Genomic DNA, 17,200 nt, shown 5'->3' with positions numbered 1-17,200 from the left:
AACTTGCTAAGTCCGCACTTTTCTGGCGGCGGCAGCGAAATTAATCCGCGCGAAAGAAGAGTCGAACGACATCAACGACGGCCACCGGAAGCCGATGATTCATTTCGGGAGGAAGCGCACGGCAGTAGTGAGTGCTGGGCTGGGGACGGGCAGGAATGTACCGAAAGAGGATTCCGGTAACGAGAAGCGATCGTCATAGCCCAGAGATTCGTCGATTTAAAAATGTGCTGACGTGCGTGGAGCATCGTTTGGGAGAAATTCGTCGGCGAAAATTATTTCTTCTTCCTTCATTAATCTCTCGGGGCTCCTATTAATCTCCGATCGCAATTTTTTTCAATATATGCACGTATATTTGTGACTGCTCCGACACATTGTTTCTTTAAGCTACACATTCCAATATCGAATAATTGTATGTAAAATACCATATTTCAATCTTTAAGTGGAATCATATTTTTTTACATATTTTAATTGATTTTTGTCATCTTATTTATGAAAGTGTTAGGATCAAATTATGAAATGTGAACACATATACTTTTTTTCGATATAAAAGAAAGTATATATAATCAAATATATATAAAAATTATATTTATACATTTCTAAAAATTCTGTTCTTTTTTTGTTTAGCCGATAGGTATGCATTTGAAGAAATACGAGTGGGTAGGCTCGCCAGACATTGGTGACTGCTCGTTGTGGGTGAGATCGGCCACCTTAGAGTTCGACGACGGACTCTGGCAATGTCAAGTAACCGCAAGTGAGTTCACAACGCAGGACGCATTAGCATCCGAACCAGCGAGGCTGGTCGTCAGAGGTAAACAAGACTTCCTATCAATAATTTTTGAGCTATATATTTTTAAAAAATTATTTTCTGATCAGCAAACAAATGAAAGAAATTTTCACAATGTTCTCCAAACATCGTACATTATTACATTTCTTCGTTTCGAGTGAATTATAATGTTGCACGCGCGTATTATGCAACAGAGTAATAACTAAGTAATTCGATACGAAGCTGAGAAATCGAATCGCATTCGGCTGAATCGAGCCAGCTTGTTTTTCCACGTTAATAGTCGATACCATAATAATTAATTTCGATAGCTCGCGCTTAATGAAACTGCCGATTACGATTGCTCGCACAGATTCGAACTTTGTCATTATCGCTACTCTCGCAATTACGATGTCGTACCTCATCGTACCATGTGTTTCGTATTTTTTTTTCTTTTTTAATTTTATCGGCGAGCGATATTTATGACAGATTAATGTCTCTCGTCCGGGAATCGTACATTACATCGAATATAGCCCGATTAGCCGTGTAAAACCATCCCGACGATTCCCTCGATGTTACATTCGCTTGGTAATCTCACGACACAATTAGCAATGAAGCAACGGGATTTATTTCTGCGCCGCGGAAAATGGAGTTTGCTACGGCGCAACGGGACGAGAATCTCTGCGTCTTTTTTTTAATCCTTACATCTCACGGTAATTGGTTGCAGTATATATCTGCACGTTTAATAGTGACAAGAGCGTATCGATATTTTATTTTATATATTAGAAGATTAAAATTTGATCGCGTAAAAGAGAGAGGGTGCGGTCAAGTCTCCATAGAAAAACCTCCCCTTTTTTCACCACCTTCAATTTAGCTAAACGACGGCTTAAATGAAAGTTTATGAAAATTTATCTCCTTGGAACTCTTGCTCGTCTCGACGTAATATTTTTTAGGGTCAGTCTACAAGTCATAAACTGTCATTTAAGCTATCATTTAGCTCACTGTTTTTTTTTTGCGATCATAAATTTGCACGCGAGAAAATAATTATTATGGAGCCTTCAGTGATATTTCAAGATCCCCTCGCACATAACATCGCGCGGTGATTTCGCCCAGGGTTAAAAGAGCATTCGATGGTATCTCGGAAACACGGTGTATACGATGGTGCGAGCGACGGCATACGGTGGGATTAATCCGTACTAATTTTCTCATTCCAGTCAGCCCTCAGCGACCGCAGATAGAGTACACCGACCGTCTAATTCTCCCCGGCAGCAACGTGACAGCCCGAGCAGGTGAGATCGCTACGCTCACTTGCAGAGCGCGGTATGGGAATCCTTCGCCTCTAATTAAATGGTTCGTAATTGTTGCACGTAGATTCCGTACTACTTAACTTGTGCGCCGCCGATCCTCTTGTTCGGGGCGCGCGCGCGCGCGATTTCTCGCTGTTCTCGCGTGTCTCGCTCTCTCGTTTCCCGTTTTCGTCGTCACGTTCCCTTCCGCTCGTTTGCTCGCTCGTCGCGGGCGTAATTATTCAGCGATTTCAGGCTTATGAGGCCCCCCGCGAATTAATTGGAATATATTGATAATAAAGAAAAAGAGACGGGAGAATCCTCGTGCGGTTGATATAGCTTACGATTTTAATCTAATCTTTAGGAGGAATATCTGAGATTTATAAAACGAATATCTTAAACATATATAATATTATTTTGCATCAAATTGTTTATTTTATTCTAAAAAGAATTCCCCTTTTCTATTCTAATAGCAGTTTTGAGTTTCATTTTACGATGACTTAATTTCGGTTGGTGAATTTTCGGGATCGATAATCACGCGAATGACCCATGTCTTGGGTGATGAAGGTATAAGTTACTATTGATTTCGAGGCATCTTTTACCATAGTTAGTGCACGCCTCCCCTCCGACCGCCGTTGAAACCCTTTGGGTTTGTTCTCGTTGCTCGAAGATTCCACGTAATGCATCGAGGACGCTGATGTCGATAGCAGAACATGCGCTCCATGAATAATCATGATCCGTGTTCTGCATCGTGCTTGGACGAAATTAAGGAGCTACATGATGCATTTCGTGCGATCCGACGAGAAAATGTCAGACATGAGTCGTGAGTCTCACGCGAAGAGAAGACGAAAAATTGCGAAATTTTCTTAGATTCCGGCATCGTCTTCGCGATTTTTCGCTTATTTTCGAGCATAGCAAGAGTTTGCGGAAAAGAGTTTAATAGTTTTACGATGAAGCAAAACTAGCGACAGGAAAAGAGAGAGAATGTGTGTGCATCTCTCTCTCTCTCTCTCTCTCTCTCTCTCTCTCTCTCTGTCTCTCGTTCTCTCTTGGCTTTAAACCTGCAATTTTCGGTTAGCAGGACGACGTCCTGCTGGAGCGTCGAGTCATGCTCCAAATTGTAGACGGGATCCCTTGACAAGGCGACCGTTCTCCGGCTGCTTCAGTCCTCAGGGTTCTCTCTCGCTTACCCACTTACTCACTGGGAATTATCCTAATTGACATACGCAGTGCGATGCGGAATATGAGTATGCATAAACGTGTTAATTATGACCGGAGAGTAGAGAGACTGCGAGAGACAGCCGGTGCACAATCGACGGCGAGTATCGAGTTTTTATCCCAAGAACACAATCGTCGACGAACGAGATGGCTGTCGTAGTAATTATTACGTCATTATCGTTACTGTTGTTGTCACGTTCTCTTGCGATGTAGTATGGTCGTTATTTAATCCTTTGTTATATTACACCCGAAGTATCTCGCTTTGAAACATTCGTACCTTTTTCACGCGCGTATCGGATAGCTTGTTGTTGTTTAAAAATCATTTTCTAACCGACCTAACAAACATTTCCTGTACTTAACCCTCGGATATTTACATGCGAAACAGACATCGGATGAATCTCTCTCTACATTAGTTTTTGAAGAAAAACATTTGGCAAAAAGTAAAAAATAAAATAAAAATATAAAATGTATGTTTAAACATTTAGTCTATATGACGTACAAAAATATTGAGTCCTTGACTACGTCGTATATAGACTACATTTATATATTTTTTTTTTTTTATTATTTTATATTATATTTTTATTTCATTTTTTCAATTTTTGTCAAAAATTTTTCTTTAAAAAATGATGCTAGTACATAACGAATAAAAAGAAAATAACATTTAACAACATTTAAAAAATAAGATATATTTTTTCAAAAGATATAAATAAAAAAGACTATTTTAATTCAATGTACACGTGAAATATCTGTTTCAATTATTGAACGGACATTACAAATATATTGCAAATATTTTTTTTATATTTCGCATTATATTTGTGTTAGCCAAAACAAATGTATACATTTTGAATGATTTTGCAAATCCAAAAGCGAGACTAGAGATAAAAGGACAGACAGAAAGATAGAGCCGCTATGACTCGAGTAACGTTATACTCGCCGAAATTAATTTTCATGCTACTAAACTTCGACATAAAAAAAATTTAAAGTGAATATGAGAGATGTGATGTCTGCCGGTCGAGGATTAAAAAGTAAAAAATTAGTTTAATGAATAATGAATAAGCTCTTAAACATTTACTCTTATACATTCACTTTCTCGAAAAAGTTTTGCAAGAAGAAGCTCAAAATCACACGTGGATAATTTTTAATGTGCAACAGAATTTAACGATACAAGAATCAATCTACTCTCTTCTATTTTCGCGGAACATCAGATTTGTTTAACAATATCCATAAGAAATCGACCGGATGTAATATTTTTGTATTATCCTTATTATCGTATTATTATAATAACTGCGCACTCTATAAGAGGCTCGATTCACGAGAGTGCCGTCGTTTATCGGAGCAAAACTCCAAGATTCCCGAAGAGCTAAATTCGGAATAATCTGCGACGATGAGCCTCGGTAGGAAGGTTTGGGAAACGAGAAGGAAGAGCGAGAGGGGCCCGGGGAGAACCGGAAGAGAGAGAAGAGAAAGAGAGAGAGAGTGACGTTAATGGGAACGTGCGCGCATAAGATAGAGCGAGTCGCGCGCGGCCCGAAGAGGAGGCTGACGAGGAGGCGAGAATGTTGAAGGGGGGCCAGTAAGAGTTGTTGCGGAACAGCCATTGGAAATGCAAATTTTTCGGGCGATATGCAGGTACGTGGGCGAGATCGAACTGAGGACGTTGCGGCCTCAGGTAAACTCGACCGAGATAGATAATCCGCGCACTTGGGCGACCTACAGTATTTGTGAGATTTTGGCCGAGCGATCACGTTACGGCCAGCCGATCAGATGCGTCGCCATCCATCCGGCGTATGCCAACCCTACCATGTCGTCCAGCACCGAAGTGAGGTTCGACGTACGATGTGAGTACAGACTTAATTTTCCTTCGTAAAGTTTCAAAAATTCATTACACGTATTCTTAGAACGGAAAAGAGAGATTCGACGATAAAATATATCATAAATATAAAGAAATGTGATAATAATCACACGATGTCTAGACGAAATTTAGTACTTACTACCTTATTTTTCTGAAATATCAGAAGACTACTGAAAACTTGACGATAGATATTATTATTCTACCGCTTGTTAATTACACTGTCTACATTTTCGGTAGACGAATTAATTATTCTTCTCTTATAATTGACAATTATTATTCCAAAAAATTAAGCTTTTTATAATACATCTGAATTTAACATTTTGTATGCGCATCGAAATTAATATGCCAAGCGCGTAAGATTATTGATTATGCATGATAATGATTGGTCTCGTTATCGTAAGCGATGTTATCGAACGATATACGTGTGTACATTGTTAATACTTAATGACGTGTGATGTAAGTATCGTTTGATGTACTCGATTTTCTCGATAGTACAAAAGTAGGTCTCGGTTGGGGTAGCATAATCCTTTGCCTTCCGTAAAGTTTATGCCTGAATACAGACGAGTTTGTAATTGATTACGAACGATGACAAGGATCGTTGTTTCTGGATTATATACGGATAATAACGGCTTATTAAGTTCTCCTAATGGACACTGTTAATTGAAGAATTTAACCATCTAGTATTGGGCAAAATGTGCACTGCATAATACAGGATTTTGATTGCTTATGCTTATGATATAAAGAGAGTGCATAATGTAAACAGAATACATTGTGCGTATATATACATATGTACGTATAACTGGTAATAATTATATTTCTTTGCGATATCTGCATCTCTGAAAACTCGCAGGTAATAGGTATAATTTTGATCGCAATGAATTTTCTGTCAAATATTCATTCGTATTAAACTTTGAATATTTGCGCTAAATATGACATTGATATTATTGAATGAACGAACTGCATTTTCTATTATTCCCATAAAGTAAAAGAACGTAAATGTACCTTAGATACGTTAGATTTCGAAAACGTGTCACTGTAATAAATCTTTTTTAATATAAAATTAAATGCTGCTCGATTATATCTATTTATATTTGCGAGAAAAGCTGCTTTGTTTGAAAGGTACTTCGAAATATAAAATGCACGAAGAAGAACGGTAAGTCGAGATTAAGATTGTGCCTCGCTTCTTTTTTTGCACAGTGGTACCATCAAGTATGTTGTATGCATAATGGAAACGGCGGAAGGGGAGGGAGAAAATATATGACGCTGAAACTTTCCTTCCTTCTCAGCCGCCATCTACACGCCTAGAAATATATTTCTGATCATAATGAAAAACCTTCGATCGAAATTTCCACCAATGTCGCTTGCTATTATATTTAGCTCGCGTGATCAGGTTTTTTGAGACGTTCTCAATTTTTTAGATCGAACTGTACATATACAGTATTATTTTTGACATGCAGAATATAATACAATATTTAATAGGAAGGACAATGTAGGATACAATATAATTTTGCAATTAGTGATTACGTTATTGCATCTTCTCATTCAACATTACTCTTAAAAATTACTAATAAAATATGTTTAAAAATATATACATTCTTATATATATATATTTTCTTAAACATTTTTTATATTAACATATTTCAAAATTATATATATCTAAATCTCTTTGAAAAAGAAATGAGAATCTACTTAATAAATCAAAATAGAATCGAGAGCCGAAGATATCTAATTGTAGCATTCATAATTACAGAATTATTAAATAAATATCTTGATTATCGTTCATTTTTGATATTTACATGATTATTTATATTTGATTTTTATATTAATCTCGTTTAAAATTTGATAGAATATATCACTATCATGGAACGAGAATATCCATTACGTTGCAGAAGAAAAATGTCACATGCTTAAATATACAATGAGGGCAAGTTGCGAGGTATCGATATTCTCTCATCGTATTATCAGTGCAAAAATGCATTTGATAAAAAGTTTGGCGAGCACGACTAACGTAGTGGCACGCTGCTTTTCTCACAAATTGCGGAAAAACAATTCGCCGGTAAAACGTCCGATCATGGGAAACGGTTTGGCAAAAAAAATCACTAACCACGGCCTGTCCGTATAACACACTGACCTCAAACCGTTTCGCATCTCTGACCATCCCCAACAATACACCGATTTAACCTAGTGCATATACACATATACATATATCTACATGTGCATTTCATATGGCAGAAAACCGCGAGAGTTTTCTCTTTCTCTCCTTCTCTCTCTCATCAATCTCCTTCAAATCAGTACGTCGTGATGTCATGCGTTTTAACCTTATCGACAATTCGATGCCCGGTTGGAACGTTCAGGCAGATTTTAACGCTTTTTGCGAAACTGTGCTGCGGCAGACAGCGGCCAAATGAGTATTGATTTTAACTTCGCGGCCGGCATTGCTGTATAACTACAATCGAATCGCATTTTCGATAGCAGTATAAATAAGTTTGTTAGCAGGCTTTGAATTATTATGTTGATTTTATGATGTACACTGTTATAGTGACTTGTGTGATAGGATAATCGTCGCTCATATATGATTCGTTCATTAATTTACATAGTGACATAATAGCATTAAAAATGCTATATCATTAGTATTATGTTATACCATTAGTATAATAATATTGTTTTAGAAGCATATCAATAAAAATGTTATCGTCTAATATTATAGAAATATCCTACTAATTGTAAGTTTAATTTGCGATTTGTGAAAGAAATTTCATCGCAATAATTATTTTGGCTTGTTAGGATATCGCGTTATCTCCTGCAGAAATTTTGAAATCGAATCCGCTGTTACATCCAATGTTACGTAACATTAATTAGCCAACTGTTTCGATGCGATTGTAATTAATACGTTAACCAGATTGTATTTGGACCTCCTATACATTTCATCTTTCCTCCCCGCATTACAAATTAATTTGGCGAACGGAATGAGAAACCACCGCGGGTGTATGTGTATATGTATGCTCATTGTAGATTAAAAGGTTGGCGTCCTTTCGCGTAAAGCTATATTGTAAATCAATTACTAAAGCTGCTATATATGTATATCGACAAATTTTCAATTTGCCGATAATGCTAAAACATACGATCAGCGTAACCATTATGATAAAATCACTTTAGCTTCATTAAATAAGTAATACTAATTTATATTAATTTTCAGAAAGCAACGTTAGTTTATCCTCTGCAAAAGCTAAACATAAAATTATGAACGAATAAAACTTATGATACTGTTCTATTTCTATTCTTTTAAATATTTGTTTTTACATTATATATACATATATATATAATTAATATAACATCATTTTTTGACATCGTCAAGTGCATAATCGAAATTATATACTTCGATGGAGCACATCGGGTACGTTTAACCTGCGAACGGCTGATATATTTTCGACCACAACTACTGTGACAAAATTATTTATCATTAATCATGCATAAATCATTAAAAAAATTGTTCTAAAAGATATTTTATATTATATATGTGTATATACATATATAAAGTTTTTTAATGATTTATGTCTGTTGATGATAAATGATTTGTCGCAGTAGTTACGGTCGAAAATATATCAGCCGCTCTCGGGTTAAACGTACCAGATGCGCTCCATCGAGGTATGTAATTTCGATCACGCACCTGACGATGTCAAAAATTGATTCGCCCGTTACCATTCCTAATATCATCTCCAGCAACATCATTTTCCCCCCTTCGCATCTTCCTCGATCCAATTTCGAGCTCCGTAATTTATAATTCCCGTCGCAAATTCGATCCTGAGTCCCATCGCGACCCTCTCGAGGACGTCTTTGCGTGCCTATCCGTTCGTATGGTATGTACATTCGCCCGTCTATGATGCATACGCATTTGTCTGCGTAAAGCATGCCGAATGTATTGATTACGAGCATTAGCCCGAGCCGGGACTTTTCAGCGCAAATTGAAAAGTTCGCCTCAAAGCACCGATATATTCCGTGCCGATGCCACTTCGATCCGCGAAGGGGGAGGTTTTATCCCACGCTAACGAGAAGGTACATTCTGCCGTTTTCAGAGAGCGTAAGCCGATGCGAATGGGTCAGTAGCTCGGCCATATTTCGGTCAGTGTGTTTTTTCGAATAAGCTTGAAACGATTCGTATGATCCAAGTAACGAAAGCTGTGGACGAAAAAGCATAATACTCCTCTATCGCGATTACGTTATTGATTCTTGTTACGCGAATAATAACTTTACGTTACGTAAAATTGTTATCAATTTGTTGTACGAATTCTAGCGTCAAATATGCAATCGTTACAAAATATAAGAGTATATAAATATAACTACTGTTGGGGTTTGTTTTTCAATTTTAAACATTTATGTTTTCAGCATTTTTTGTTTAAACTTTTTCGCGAGATAAATTCAAACTACGCTAAATTATCGAATTTTATTTATAAAGATATATGTATGTTGAAAGACATAACTTTAGCGCTTTTGTATCTTCCATTCCCTTATCGCATCACTTTCGTTTCGTAAAAATAGAGCCGTTTGAAGTTCGTTTAAGAAACGACTGGCCGAAATTTGGTCGAATAGGCACTCGTTGACCCATTCGAATCGCGTGGCTTTGCTTCCTGAAAACTATTATATCTAGAATAGCTGCACGTCACTGCTTCCTCTTACACATCCGCAATAAACTTTGCGGATATTGTTCACGGTTTGTCTTTAAATTCCACAAACTACTATAATACGATCAAATTTTAATCCTTTATAGCACAGATGCTTTATAGAGTCAGAAAGAATATATAACTTCTTTAGCTTGTTATTCTTTTTTTTTTAATCTTCACTATCTCACATGACTAATTTTATATCAATTATAAAGGTAACTAGTGATAGAAAAAGTTGATGCTACACTCTGTCTTGCTAATAAAAATATTACAATATCATTTATCTAATTAAAATAATTTTACACGAATTACACATTCTGTTTAAATTTTTATAAAAAAAAAAAAAAAAAAAGTATAAAGAGATTAATAAAATAAATAAAAAAAGAAAAATATATGTGAAAAATATCAAAGAAAAAGAATATTAAAAGATTTTAAAAGTTATAATTAGTGAATATTTAAATTTTTTGTTACTATATTTTTTTATGATATTTTATTATAATTTATTTTATTTTTATAATTTTTATTCTGTTGCAAATTATAACTAATTTTCACCTTTTTTCTTATTATACCTTTGTATATTTTCTGCACATCATAGAGAATTTGTTTGAGAAATGTTCTCTGTAAAAATTCTCTCACGCAACGACTCTGCGATGCGTAAATTCAGTATGGATGCTGTGTTCCAGCACAGCTGGCGTTTGCGAGCAAGTGTTATTCGCTCGCGCGTAATTCTCAGTCGTTTCTTGAGCAAACTTCAAACAACGACGCGGGCGGGGATATGGAAATAACGTCAGAGAGAGGGAGCTGTCGACTGAATAAAAGATTTTTCAAATGATCGATATTTCGGCGCAGCGCGGTAAAACGCGCAAGGTACACATTAAGTAATTGAGTTTAGGAAAAACTCTTTGGAAAATTCGTCCACGACTTCAACAAAATTATTCTTCTCTCTTCCCCCCTTCCCTTTTCGTAATGTCACTTTAGTAACGTTAATAGACTCAGCTGGTGCGCATAATTTTTGCAGGGTACTCGAACTCGAGTTCTTCATTTCCATAAACATTCGATAAACGTTTGATTTCTACCGTACTGCGTTTAATTCCATCCCGTTAATTTGTTCGACTTTAATCGAGAAAAACAAATTAGCGACACAGTGAAAATGACAGTACGAATATAACAAAGATTGGAAAAAAATCAAAATTTTAATTTTTTAATTTAATACAGAACATGCACATACACACACACACACACACACATGCAAAAAATTATTTTTAAACGAAGAAAAAATTGTTTCCTGCCTTCCTTTTTTCTTGCATTTGAGTTTTGCGGACTTTATAATGAATTGAAAAAAAATAAATTACGACACGATAAATGATGGCTAACATAAATGCGCAAAAATAAGTATTTAAATAGCAGCGATATAATATACATATTTTAAAAAATATCACAGTAATAACATTCTTAATTATTAGATTATTAAATAAATTTATTTATGTAGTGAAATTTTACAGACAATTTCGAGAAAATCTATGATTTGTTGCAATTATTTAATAATTTATGTTTTGGTAATTACATGCTCGAAAAATGTTAATGATTGATTTCATGATAAAAAGTTACATGATAAAAAGTTTACTTTTTTCTTATAGAAAATTTCAGCGAAATTAGTATATAATTGTGTCTCATCATATCTTAATAATATTTAATTTTAAATATTTTTCTAATTAAATCTGAATATAAATTCTGGAAAAATTTCTTTAAAAAAGATTTTTTTAGAAAAAAAAACCGAAATTTTAGACTTAATCTCTATTGATTTGCATTTATTCGCGTTAGAATTAATTTCTTTGCTTCCTATGCACTTAGTTCTCATGAAAATGCAACGAGCATAGCTGTGCCGGCCAATGTTTATTAAAGTTGCTAAATTAAATTAAACAGAGTTTATTAAATTCAAATTTGCATAATCGTGCAGAGGATGCAAGAAAAACAGGTAGCATAAAGAAAATGTGAATTTCTATATAAATTTGTATACAAATACATGGCTTTTTCATTATACAGAGTTTTAATATATTTCTTTAATATATCGAATTTCCTATATCAGCTCTAACCATATGTTTCGAATATTACGGTTATTTAAAAATCATTTTCCTAGTTTTATTTTGAGAATATATCTGTATGGCTATCGATAGATTTTATTAAATTTCAATTATTGTTGCTTGCCGCAATTAACTCGTCTATCGATCATCTTTTTTATACCAAAGAAGTAATTAATTAATTCATTGCATTTTAATTGAACAGATATTAATCTTGAAAAGAGAAATTCAGAGAGAAATGTACTAATTGCACTTTGCTTAAATAACAAAAACATATGTCTAACTCTTCAATACATATGTCTAATTATTAGAGCAATTTAATTTTATGTGTGTGTGTATATATATGTTTTATATTATATATGTATTATATACATATATATAATTTTTCCAAATTAGAATTATATTTCATTAATAAGTAATGCAACTTACAAGTTAAAAGAAAACAAAATATGTATTAACAATAGTAGGACAATTTCTTTTGTAATATATGTAATAGATAGAGGATTTATCGTTGTAGGCTTTAAAAAGATATATTATTAACCCTTATAAAACAATTCGGATTATATTTTTAGCTCAACTCGGTTTTACGTTTTTAGCTCATCTCGTTGGATACACCATAATGTTATTCATTAAACATAACGGCGTTTAACATTTTTAATGGCTGCAACGATGATCTATTACATGAATATGGAAACGAAACCAGAAGTGAACCGGTTTGTTGATGAAAATTGGCTCCGGTTTATACGGCGATAAATTAAATAAATATCGAGTAAATAAACAGGAATTACGTCATCACTCGATGAATAGGATGCCATGACTCTGCGCCAATTTTCCATCAAAATCAACCGAATTTACGGCTCTTGCATTATCAAGGAGATCAAAATTACGCTCCGCAAATTAAAGAGAAAAGAATTATTCATTATATGTGCATTATATGTGCTATGTGAAGAACGAAAAATCCATATATATGTGGCACACACAAGTGTATGAATACAATAAATTCTCAGGAATAATATTATATCGCGTTCATCATAATTTATTTTTTGCCCGTAAAACGAGTTAATAAATAACAAATAATCGATCATCTATTTAAAGAATTATATTATAGGCACACTAATAAATTACAATCTGAACGCGATGCGAATGCTGTTTCGATTACCAATTAATAATAAAAACAAATTGCAACAGCAATAAATTCTTGCCCGCATTATATTTCATGAAATTCATCTCTCTCACGGTGATTAATTAATTATTCGAAGAAGGTAATTACCGCGTGACTCGAACACGCGCTTTTTCCACCGTGTCCACCGGGTACCATCAGTTATTCGCGAAACCAAAGTCAGCGCAGTATTTCCGACTTGCTTGACCCATCGGGAAAACAGTGATACAACTGACCGCGTCCGCGTAATTTAATTTCTCCTTAAATCGAAACATCCATCTTGGCGGCGATATATATATCTTTGCTTGGTATAAATAGCGACCAAGATGCTTTCTAGAATGGACAGCTATATTTGAAAAAGGAAATGATAGATCGATAGAAAAAGTAATAAAAACGCGACTTATTTATCTCAAATTTTAAAACACACAATTGCATAAAGATTATTGCGTATAAAAATCGCAGAATGTCATCCAAGATTAATAGTAAATATTAGAAATGAAAAAAAAAGAAAATATATAAAAAAACATGTAAATATATTTCAAATTAGTGATAATTTCAGTATATGATTTTTCTACTTTTATTTTCGATCAATCGAGAGATCGGCTATCGAAATTATTATTATTGAGAGACTTGATGCATATATATATTATATTAAATTAAAATCTTTTTTTTTTAAATATCGAGCAGCAAACCTTTGCTTTTAATTATGAGCTTATTAATAAGAACAGTTTAACCTGAAAACTTTATACCGCGGACCGCGTTTGTTTTCTGTATCTAATGTTTATCTTTCACGGTCTCCCGCACACAGTGACTGGTGATTCTGGTGATGATTAAAGCCGGTAACGATGATGGGACCCGTTCTTTCAACCGCATTTACGTTAAATTCCTCTTGTTTACCAAGAGACATGAATATGAAAGAGCTTTTCTAGGATAATTATACGTAATTTCCACGCTGCTCTTATTAAAATCGTTACGGTTTTACTCTCGCTTTTTATTTTTATTCGTCGAAGATGGATAACCACCGTACTTTTGAAAAATGAACCCTGCGTAGCATTATCATATTAATATCATTAGTGATAATATCCGTTCAAATCGTTTGATGTTAAGACTCAAGTCATAATTTTGTCACAAATATTCTTAACGCTATTGTGGTTTGTTTTTCTCTCTGTAATTCTCAAAATCAAATATGTGTAACGCCGAGAAAAAATCCGATAATGATATCCCTTTCCCTGCCAAAAAAAGGCATGCTAAGTCAATATTCGTAAGTATTGTTGTTTCTTTTCCGCGATGTGATTGGCTGTCTCGATTCGCGTTGTACATTATATTCGTAGCATCGAGAGGCTGTCATCGCGAGGGTTAGTAGTTTGACAGTTTGAACAAAATAAAATAAAATAAAATAATAATATGTTTTAAATAATTTGTTATAATACTTTAAACTCGATTAATATTTTTGACAGTTACCAGCTGATTTCTGTCAAAAAATATTAATCGAGTTAAAGTATTATAACATATTATTTAAAACATATTATTATTTTATTTTATTTTATTTTGTTTTAAACAAACTGTTAAACTACTAACCCTCGCGATGACAGTCTCTCGATGCTACGAATATAATGCACAATGCGAATCGAAACAATCAATCAGCATCGCGGAAAAGATGCAACAATACTTGCGAGAATCGATTTAATATGCCTTTTTTCAGAAAGGGATGTTATAATATTTTAAATTCCATTAATATTTTTGACAATTATCAGCTGATTTTTGTCAAAAAATATTAATCGCGGATAAGATATTATAACATATTATTTAAAATATATAACAATTTCAATATTTTCAACATATTATATACACTCCCATTACCGCTATAGAAATACTATAAAATAAACAATTTTTCTCACTCACCGATACGTGCAATAACGGAGTTGTAGTACACAGCACATTGATCTGAAAACAAAATATTCAAATTATGTATATGTGTGTCGAATATCTCATAAACAATGCAGTCTAGAAAAAATGTTTTTATTTTGCATACCTCACAGTTGCCCCGATGTCGCCCGATGCCTCCCCGGGCCTCCTCCTCCTCTCTTGGTCGACCGTCATTGCTCCTTCGTAGCATTCACGACACTCGCGAAAATACGAACAATTACGATTGTCCGACACTTTACACTCCCGACACGCGAAACTTTACACGGCACTCCCGACGCGCGACACTTTACACGGCACTCCCGACACGACGCGTGAATCGCACTATGTATCGCAATGCTACCTGTAACAAATAAAATACATACATATATTAGAATAATCTTATTATTTCGCATTATATAACATACACAATATAAATATATAACCTAGAATATTTAATTAGCAAATTTTCGCTTCATTAATATTTTTTGACAAATCAGCTGATTAAAGCGTTAATTTGCTAATAAATTTTTAAAATAATGTTATAAAAATTAAAATAATATGTTTTAAATAATATGTTATAATATTTTTGATAGTTATCAGCTGATATCTGTCAAAAAATATTAATCGAAAATAAGATATTATAACATATTATTTACAACATATTACTATTTTAATTTTTATAACATTATTATTTTAAAATTTAATTAGCAAATTAACGCTTCAATCAGCTAATTTCATAAAAAAAATATTAATCGAGTTTAAACAAACTTTATATTATTTTTAAAAAATATCTTTCTTTTTAATCGATAAAATCGAAGAATGACACGCACGCGTAGCGCGCGCTTGTGTTGTTCTAGTAATAAAAAAATAATAATAGTGGAAATAATTAAAAAATATAGAAATAATAATTAAAATCTGTCTCAATTTAAAATAAACGTTTGTTTCGAAACAAAAATTATTTTTATCGATATTACATTATGTATATCGGTTTCCTCGAGTTAAATGAATGAAAATCTTGTTTGCTAGATTCTATTTGAGAGAGAGATATCGAGAGAGAGAGAGAGAGATAACATTCCATGATATATATTATAATATACACATATTCTCTCGTGTGCGCGAGACGATTAGGGCGATTTCGTGATTAACTGCGCGTCTCGCATGAATATAGACGCGCCGGAGACGAGATTAATCGGCGTCCCAATCGGCCAGCTCGAGGAAGGCCGCGATAAGCTGGAAATTCGATGTCTCGCCGACGCTAATCCGCCGGCTTCGATACTCTGGAGGAAAACGAAGACTCCCGGCGTGACCGAGGTGGCCAGTATCGGGGAGACCCTGATGTTCTCCCCAATTTACAGAAATCACGCCGCCGTTTACCTCTGCGAGGCGTCGAACACCGAGGGGGAGAGCAGTCCGGTCACGGTCCAAGTGTCCGTAAACTGTACGTGTGCCGTCGCTATCTCGACACTCTCGTCAGCTTTACTCGATTTGCATTTCAAAGTTTTTTTGTAGGCAATTTATATAATATTAGAATTTTTCTCATTACTCTGATTATTTTATGAGAAATTATTCTCTTTAGATTATTGTAATGATATCAATGTAATTCTTAAAAGACACACACAGAACTAGAGTCTGGAAATTGTATATAAAATTATATATAAAATCATTTTTTATTTATAATTTTATATCTCAATCTCAGAATGTGTTGGGTTTTTCATAGATCCACCGATGATCAGTGCAGTCGGGCCAGATCGACTGACAACTGCATTGTTATATTCTGGCGCATCATTCGAATGTCAAGCTGATGCGATGCCGCCGGCTGAGTACAGGTGATTTAAATTAATTATTTAATTTTTCGTTTTTCTAGGTTCTACACATTTATACATGCTCGCATCGATAATGTAATTTAATCATTTAACTGCATTGTTATTTATTTATATAAAGGATATTACTTGAAATAATATATTGCTATTGACATATCTCGAATTATGAATATATAGATATTTATTTATATATTTATATATTTATTTTATATTATAGGAATATGTAGATATAATATTTTGTGCGTTAATTGTTATGCAGCATTTTTAATCACTAGCGATTTTAATTCTTAAACTTATTTTCATTAGAGACATCTCATAGCTTTAACATTTTTTACATTTGTAAAGACTCTATTAATTTTTTTCTACATTTAAAAAATATCTTTTTGTCGTATCATATATTTCTACCGTGGCAAATTCAGAGATCTGAAAGTGCCCTTTTTAATCTGCAAATTTCTCCGTGTGAT

At 34.1% G+C, this 17,200-nt stretch overlaps 1 protein-coding gene across 5 annotated transcripts in view; it reads left to right on the top strand.

The window, feature by feature from the left end:
* The window catches only part of LOC145942525 (kin of IRRE-like protein 3), a 166,811-nt gene that overhangs the window by 138,512 nt on the left and 11,099 nt on the right, over window positions 1-17,200 (top strand). For all 5 annotated transcript variants that reach the window (XM_083049343.1, XM_083049342.1, XM_083049339.1 and 2 more), the window contains exons 4-8: window positions 625-808; window positions 1,975-2,110; window positions 4,894-5,102; window positions 16,085-16,354; window positions 16,634-16,742. In XM_083049343.1, the coding sequence (XP_082905469.1) occupies window positions 625-808; window positions 1,975-2,110; window positions 4,894-5,102; window positions 16,085-16,354; window positions 16,634-16,742 (908 nt within the window). The remainder of the gene's footprint in view (window positions 1-624; window positions 809-1,974; window positions 2,111-4,893; window positions 5,103-16,084; window positions 16,355-16,633; window positions 16,743-17,200) is intronic.

Source organism: Prenolepis imparis, unplaced genomic scaffold (genome assembly GCF_030444845.1).
Source record: "Prenolepis imparis isolate NDT839.2.m4 unplaced genomic scaffold, iyPreImpa1.0 SCAF_11, whole genome shotgun sequence".
Classification (NCBI taxonomy): domain Eukaryota; kingdom Metazoa; phylum Arthropoda; class Insecta; order Hymenoptera; family Formicidae; genus Prenolepis; species Prenolepis imparis.
This window is presented reverse-complemented; position numbering and strand designations above follow the sequence as displayed.